Below are 8,063 nucleotides of genomic sequence, written 5' to 3' on the forward strand. Positions count from 1 at the left end.
ATGTTTTCATAAAAATATATTACTAAATCTATTTGGTAAAGCAAGGAGCCTTGTAACTCAATTTTTTTAGGATATCCAAGACATCCCATATTTTTCGAAACCAAATTCTTTTCATTTTGCATTTAAAGAGCTAGAGATACGGAAATCCAAGGAGTTTCTTTCTTTTTTTATTTCTTTTTTTTTTTTTAGTAGAAGAAAATTTCTAATTGTTTATGGTTAAAAGTTTGGGACATGTTATATGTTAGGTTTTATAGCCAAGTTGCTACTTAGTTCAATTAAACAAATCTAGGTTAAACAAATATTAGTCATATCACAAATAGCGGAAAATTAAAGAACGCAGCGAAATGATGATCGAGGAAAATAATGTAATTATCCAGTTTCAAGGTAAAAAACCTAGGGATGATTTAATCTAAACAATCTACAAGGCAACAATTCACTAATAGAATGTAAGTTTTATAAAAGACTTAATCCTAAATCTAATACTACCACATGTAGTACTTACGTGACCACACGCAGCTCTAAATCCACATACTCTTCTATAATGAATTTGTTGCATACAAACACTCCAGTTTGTGACTTTGTGTACCCCACTCAAAAATTTAGATCATCAACTTTGGTTGACTTGATTTGCAGCAACTTATCTCCATCGGTATTAGTAATTGGATCTTTTTTCTAGTAGATACTTTGTTGAGTTAGAAGGTTACAGAACCTCACAGATCTCACAGGAGTAACTCACAAGCCTTGGAAAACGTGTATTAGGGTTTCCTTTTTATACCTAGCAGTATTAGACTCAAACCCTAAACATTTTGTGGGCTTTTAGGCCTAATTTAAAATCTGCAAAAATCTAGTCTCAGTCGGTTGAAGGACACACTCAATCAGTCGAGCCTTACAGTTTCTAAATTCCTCTTTCTGCAGCTTGTATGTTCTTGAATCTTGACTTGTATCAACTTGAGTAATGTCTAAAACTCTTCAAAGACACTAAGATCTTATACTAGACTAGTTTTTGTACTCAATTTGCCAACATGCAACAAATTTAGTTCCTAAACATTTAATCCTAAATGTTTAGAACCTAACATTATAACTTTTTCATCCATAAATTTTTTAATTTATTTTCTTCTTTATTATATTTCTCTTTTTATATTGTACATGTTATGGTATAAAAAAGTGACATTTATTTTGTGGATTTAAAAATTAGTAATAAATTTAGCTTGGCCCCCTTGAAAAAAAGGTTCAAACTCTGTTTAACGTTATCATTTGGATTAAACTAACATGACCATATAATTTGAAAATCTAATTGTTAAATTGCATGTTTTTTTTTTTTTTTAATGTTCTTAACACACATGTCTAACTTATTTTTTATGCATAATTTTAAACTACAAAATTTTGAAATTTAAACATTTTATTGATTACATAGCTATTGATCTTTGATCTTCTAAAAATTTTGCAAGTATCAAAGATATAAGAAAAAAATGTAATCCAATGGTGGATTTGTCAAAATTCACATCCAATAAAAAGATATTGAGTGGAGTTGTAGCCTTAAACCATAACCGAGTTTGTTGCCAGACTTTTTCCTTATCATATTAGAGATTAAATTTTATAAGGATATGGTGTAAAACCCAAGTTTTACCCCTTCAATCTCAACATGCCACATCATCATATTATATATTAAAGAATAGGCACAAACATACTTAATCAGTTCTAATATCTATTTGAAAATCCAAATTAATTGTGAGTTTATTGAGATGTTATTATGCATGATAGGATCTATTGAGTTTTAAGTGAAAAGTTGACGTGATAATCTCTTATTGAATGGTATAAAACAAGAGTTTTACACTCCATCCTTGCTGAATTTGAACTCATCATATTACACCTATTTTGCTCTCTTTGAATGCGTATGCATATGAAATTAATAATAAAGAGGTAATGTTGATCTTTACACCATGAACGTAAGTTGTCAAAATAATAATATCTTGTATTCTCTATTTTTCTCGTCAATAATTCATCTTAATATTCCTATATCACATAACGTTTTAGGCCAAGCTCATGTTTTTGTATATATATTTTTGGCCCTTCAAAGGTCTAAGCATGGAAAGTTCATTAATCCGAACATTCTTAAACATGTGTGGAATAATATATCCGGTGTGTTACAACTTACAAGTGCTTGTTTTACATCCAGTTGTGGAAGCTAACAGCATAGATGACAACATGCTAGGCTAAGCAGGCAACTTTTAAAAGATATATTGAAATTTTCTTTAGTATACAATGGTAACACAAAGTACCCCATATACTGTTGAAATGAGAATTTTGTGCACTGTATACAACATTTCTTTATACATCGGCAACACAAAGTAGCCAGCATAATGAAAATCAGAAAAAAGATAAAAGATTACTTAGTAAAGATATCAATCTTACACTTTGACTAAGATTTGCATTTCATGCACACATAGGCATAAGGCCTACATGATAACTAATCTAAAACTTAATACCAAATCTACTTGGGAAAACTTGTGTCATCAAATTCATCATCTATAGCTGACAAAAACATTTCGTCAGGGCTTGAAAGCTCCGTTCCATTTTCTTCATCATCGCTGTTGCAGAACCATTGCGCAAAATTGCCTTTCCTCTCATAAACTCGGCATAAAACCCACTTACTACAATCCTGTAATTAACAAAAAGGGGAAATAAACTAACTGAAGGTAAGGGTGCCATTAATTTATACTCCAAACTTGTATGAAATATAAGAATAAAATGTTTGACTTTATGCTTCACTAATCACATCAATTCTATTAAGCTATTACATGTCTTTTTTCTCCTTTATAAAGTAATCAAAGTTAAAAAAAAAAGAAAAAAAAATTAGGGAGTATAAAGTGGAACACTAATGGTTGGATTTGGACATATGGTTTCTATTAAAAATTACACTGTATATGGAATAAAAATCTATTGTTCCACTTTTTGTGTTTCGCTTTAGAATAAAAATTATTTTTCTCATTTTAAATTCCATCAATTACAACTTATTACATATTTTTCTTTTCTTTCCATAAAAAAAACCAAAAGGAAAAAAAAAATCACACATGAAAAGTTGATGTAGAAACAGTTTAGCATTTACTCACTATTTTTCGTTTTCCTCTTCTGTTGTGCAATGCACCCCTCAAATCATGGTTGCAGAGATGGTATTCTTGCATTATCCAATCAGTTTCAACTCCACCTGGAGCTTCACCAATGTAGAAGACAAGATATTTCTTGATTCCCACTTTGTTACCAGCACTGGTGACTATAGGTTCATCAATAATACCCAATTCAATCCAATATCCATTTTTTGTGATCCAATTTTCTGTCACCTTATTGCTGAAGAAATAGTACACACTTCCACTAGTCAATGCCTTACCTATATATACAACACAACCCATATGATTCATTAGCTATATATATGTAATGAAAATGATCAATAAGTCATTTTATTACATGTCTAGAACTCTAAACAGAAATATATAGAACAAGACACAAAAAAAAGAAAATATATATATATATATATATATATATTATAAAGAAACATGCCATTGAATTCCCAAGGATCATGCAGACAAAGATCAAGATCTGGAATTATGTCAGGATGACATGGTAAGAGTGAGGCCTTGCGAAGGAGAAAGTGAAGGACAAGTTCTTCATCAGTTGGACAGAAATGGAAACCAGGGGGTAGGTTGACACTGCCATCTCCCATCCTATAACAATAAATATATGAAACAATTGGTCAAAGAAAGTATGTTAGTAATATTGAGGTTCTTTTTTTTTTTTTTTTTTTTTTTGAATGATAGTAATATTGAGGTTTGAAACTTTGGTCAAGTATATATTTATAGTGCTTTGGAGAGAGAGTGATTGCTTGATTACTGTTCAAAAATAGAAATGAGTTGGTCGATAAAAGACGGCTGTATTAGTAGTACATATTAAACAAGTCATTTAAGGATAAGGATCAAAATCATTCTTCCACTTCAAGCAAGCCATTAGAGTTTTTTAATACATGAAAACAAGAGAACTTGTGGAAATATTACGTTTTATGTGTACATGTCTTAGTTTGATGATGATATATGGGACAAGTATTAAGTTAAACTTTTTTTTTTTTTTTTTTTTTTTTAAATAAAAAATTTCAAAATGTTGATGTCTTGACAAAATTGTAAGGCTTAAATATTCTTTTACACTCGTTCACATACATTATTTAATACATATATCAATAATAATTAATATGAGGATGTTTATATTTTTACACATAAAAATATATGTGAAAAAAGAAATGTGAAATAGCTGAAACCCAAATAGTAAGTACTATTAATAGATCAAACGAATGACTGTTAATGACTATTGGGTCAACCCAAAGCCAAAGGCAAAGGGAAAGAAAAAAGAAAAGTAAAAGATAAAAAAAGTACTAATAATGCTAATTAATATCCATGGACAACCATGACATAGCACCATTTTCTCCGCAGCCATTGCAAATTATGGTTTACAGTGCATAAAGGAAATATTATACTCGAAACACATAGAATGTGTTTCAAAACAAGGCTAAAGTAAAATGTAAAGGCGTCAAAATGCTCAACCTTTTACTATATATGAACTACAAAGTGGGAAACTAAGTAATTATGGTCCATACGTGCAGCTTTCATATGGCTAATCTTTTTCCAACAAGAATTCAAAAAGGCTAGGAGGGAAATACTCTCTCTCTCTCTCGGTAAAACTTAACTACAATTCCTAGATAGATGCAGCATATTGGGTTTCTGATCAATTGAGTTCAAACGTACACTTGGATACATTAATATAAATAAATGTTATATTTTCAAAGACAATTAAATTCAATGTAATTGAGTGTTTGAATTCAATTAGGTTATTTTGTGTTTTTTTTTTTAAAAAAAGAGGTTATTTTGTCTCTAAATTAAGTTTTACCCTATATCAATTATTTAGTATTACCCTTCTATATAGATTGGTTGGTTTGTCTAATCAACATGTCCAAGTGGCTATGCTATCATAGCAAAGTGCTCATAACAACTCTCCAATGAGGTGGCTCCTTAAGGTTTACTGAGATCTTAATATTGACAGAAGGAGATAAAAAAACAGGTAAGGATTTGCAAACAAATTCCTATGTCCTATCACTAGAACATGGAGAGAATGGATTGTGTAGAAGTAATATTACATGATTCATGTTGTCACAAAAGTTAAAGAAACCCATGACCTTGACATATATAATTATCAGTTTATAACCCTATTGCTGATTTTTTGTTTCTGAAATTTATGATTGCTAAGTTGACATTAATAGTTGATGCTTTATCTGATCCAAAAAGGAAAAAAATTTGATGCTTTATATAAATTGTTTTTCAAAATAATTTTGCTAACACTCCATACTAGCTTGTCCTTATTGTACACAATCATGAAAAAAAAAAAAGATCCTAATATTCATAATAAAATTTTCAAAATGATATTAGATATGGATGAAAGAGTTAGTGGACACAGTTTGAAGTATTTGACCTGTCAATCTTTGTCCGCATTCAAAGGAGTATATGTCTGGTTTATATTGAAAGCACAGGTTAGCTACTGTTTTCAAAAGAACTGGTGGCTTCCTTTAAGGGCCCCAAAAATAAAATGGAACACCCTCAATCGTCATTCCTTGTTAAGACGGCATGCATTTCCATTGATTACGAGTCATTTTCTACCTTCAAAGTAAATTTTGTCTTGTCATTATCTTAATAGAAACATAAAGAAATCAATTTGATAAAACAATTAAACCCCATTCCCATTACGTATATATTCAATCAACAAAGCTTCCTCACTTCATGGCTATCACAAACAATAATTACAATTTACTAAAGGTATGGAATCAAGTTCTCTCTATGTAGTTGGTAGGTCACTTTTAACTAGCACGACTTGTTCCCATGACAATTGTTAGCTTACGTAGCATTACAATTCATGCTTATCCGTCAAACTGATAGAAACCATGATGTATAATGGAGTTCTTCTGGCTACAGTTGTGAAAGCTGCTTAATTTGTGCAACAAATTCTTTTACCTTGTCAAGCTTTTATATAAGATATATATGGTTGCCTTTTTCAACCAAACTCTTAACACCATTTTCTTCGTAAGAATGATGTGAAAGTACAACTTATACCAACCAAATTGTGGTTTATATTTAAGGTCCGTTTGGATAGAATTTATTTTACTGAAACTAAAAACTGAAAACTGAAAACACTGTAACAAAATAATTTTTAAATGTGTGAATACTACCATGAGACCCATTTTTAATGAAAAAGTTGCTGAAAAATGAAGTTTGTGGGACTCGTGAACAGTGTACGGGTGCACTGTTTACTGCTAAAAAGTCAAAACATGCGGCTGAAAAAAAAAAAGAAAAAAGATACGCAAATGTGGATCTGCAAACGCGGATCCAAACGGATACTTAGTAAGGTTTTTTTTTTTTTTTTTGATAGAGATATTTAGGGTCTATTTAGATACAGCTTATTTTATTGAAATTGAAAACTTATTGATGAAAATATTATAAATAAAGGTAAAAATTAGTTGAAATAGTATAGTGGACCTATGAATAGTACCAAAAAGTGCAGTAAAACTCATAAATAATAGCAAAAATAAACTGAATAGTAAAATAATTTATAATTTTCATTACTTCCCAAACACACACTTAGTAAGTTCATTCTTTTGTCATCTTTTCTATCCATCTGAATTATTTAGTTTGTTCAAGGTAAGTTTTAGTAGATATATAAAATCAGTTTCTCAAAATAATGAAATAGAATTAGAATAATGGAGTAGAGATGTTCAAATGACAACAAAGCATATTCATGATGTTCTTTTAAAATTTGTGGAGACAGCTCTGTTTGAAGTGACACCTATATTTGTACTACGTGTGGCGTGCAGAATGTTTTTCCTGTACATTAAGCTTCCAAAGCTTGATAATTGATGAATTACAAAACAGCCTCATAGGTATGTTCCTCGTCGGTATCAATCGACGAACCTGATTTCCTATTAAGAACAAAGAGAATAAAGGTGAAAGACATCGGGATCAGGGACGGATCCACAGGGGGGCCAAGGGGGCTCGGGCCCCCCTGGCCCCAAAGGAAAAAAAAAAAAAAAATTTGGGCCCCCCTAGCCCAAAGGGGAAAAAAATAATAATTAATGATTATATTTTTTTATTTCTAAAATTGTGCCTCACTTTTCCAAAAACTTAGACTCCCTCTCTTTTAATTAGCCTAACCCAACTAGCAACCATCAAACTCAAAAATTTAACAAAAACAAAATTTTAAAATAAAAAATAAAAAATCTTAGTTAGCTTAATATTAGAGTACTAGTATTAGATGTTCTAAATGAAAAATATTAGTATTCAGAATACCAAATATCAAAAAACACTATTGTACAAGACATTTTAAATGCTATATTAAAGTACCAAAATTAAATTTTGGTTTGTGAATATATATATATATATATATATTTGCAATAGTTGATGCTCTTATTATTTTGTATTTTATTTTTTTATTTTTTTTTTATTGGTAAATGATTGCATCTTAATGTATTATGAAACAATGATTTCGCGTTCTGATCTTGGTTGATAGTTTGTTAGTACTATATGGATACTTATTTGGATTTTTTTTCTTCTTATACTTCGGCTCCTCTTAACTTGAAATCCTAGGTCTGCCCCTAACCAGGGTGGTGCCAACCATAGGCCCTCCGATGCTTAAGTTAAATAATCTCTCGTTTGAAATCTATAGCATATATTGCAATATGATGTCTGTGAGATTACTTAATTGAGCTAGCTAGCTGTATATAACTAGTTCTCTGGTTAATGCATTTGTCCATTAATCTCCCCTAGATGTTGCACCTGGGTGAATTACTTCATTAATGGCAATAAAGTCTCTCCTTAAATGAGAGTTTGTAACGTTTGGGCGGCGACAGCTCATAAAGAACTTTGTAACAATCTTTTTGCCGTTACTCATTGCTAGCTGGATTGGTAGAGTTATTTTTTACTTTAATATACTTATAGTCATCCATTGTAACGGACGACCATTTAATCACTATCCGTCAA

The 8,063-nt window shown here is 30.5% G+C and overlaps 1 protein-coding gene across 1 annotated transcript; it reads right to left on the minus strand.

Annotated features, from left to right (window-relative positions):
* Positions 1 to 2,236: 2,236 nt before the first annotated feature.
* Positions 2,237 to 3,797, minus strand: LOC126703357 (NAC domain-containing protein 104-like). The gene is made up of 3 exons (XM_050402319.1): positions 3,556 to 3,797; positions 3,111 to 3,385; positions 2,237 to 2,659 (listed from the first exon to the last, which is right to left on the minus strand). The coding sequence occupies exons 1-3, from the start codon at positions 3,716 to 3,718 to the stop codon at positions 2,492 to 2,494; spliced, it is 606 nt and encodes a 201-aa protein (XP_050258276.1). The 5' UTR covers positions 3,719 to 3,797; the 3' UTR covers positions 2,237 to 2,491.
* Between the last annotated feature and the right edge of the window lie 4,266 nt (positions 3,798 to 8,063).

This window comes from Quercus robur, chromosome 10 (assembly GCF_932294415.1).
Source record: "Quercus robur chromosome 10, dhQueRobu3.1, whole genome shotgun sequence".
In the NCBI taxonomy this organism is placed as follows: domain Eukaryota; kingdom Viridiplantae; phylum Streptophyta; class Magnoliopsida; order Fagales; family Fagaceae; genus Quercus; species Quercus robur.

What these genes read in the sequence shown, in the direction of transcription:
- LOC126703357 (XM_050402319.1), bottom strand. Translation starts at nt 3,718, where the DNA reads ATGGGAGATGGCAGTGTCAACCTACCCCCTGGTTTCCATTTCTGTCCA. An exon ending in TGATCCTTGGGAATTCAATG is followed by an intron (nt 3,386 to 3,555) that starts GCATGTTTCTTT and finishes TTGTATATATAG; the next exon opens with GTAAGGCATTGACTAGTGGA. An exon ending in GAAGAGGAAAACGAAAAATA is followed by an intron (nt 2,660 to 3,110) that starts GTGAGTAAATGC and finishes TGTTAATTACAG; the next exon opens with GATTGTAGTAAGTGGGTTTT.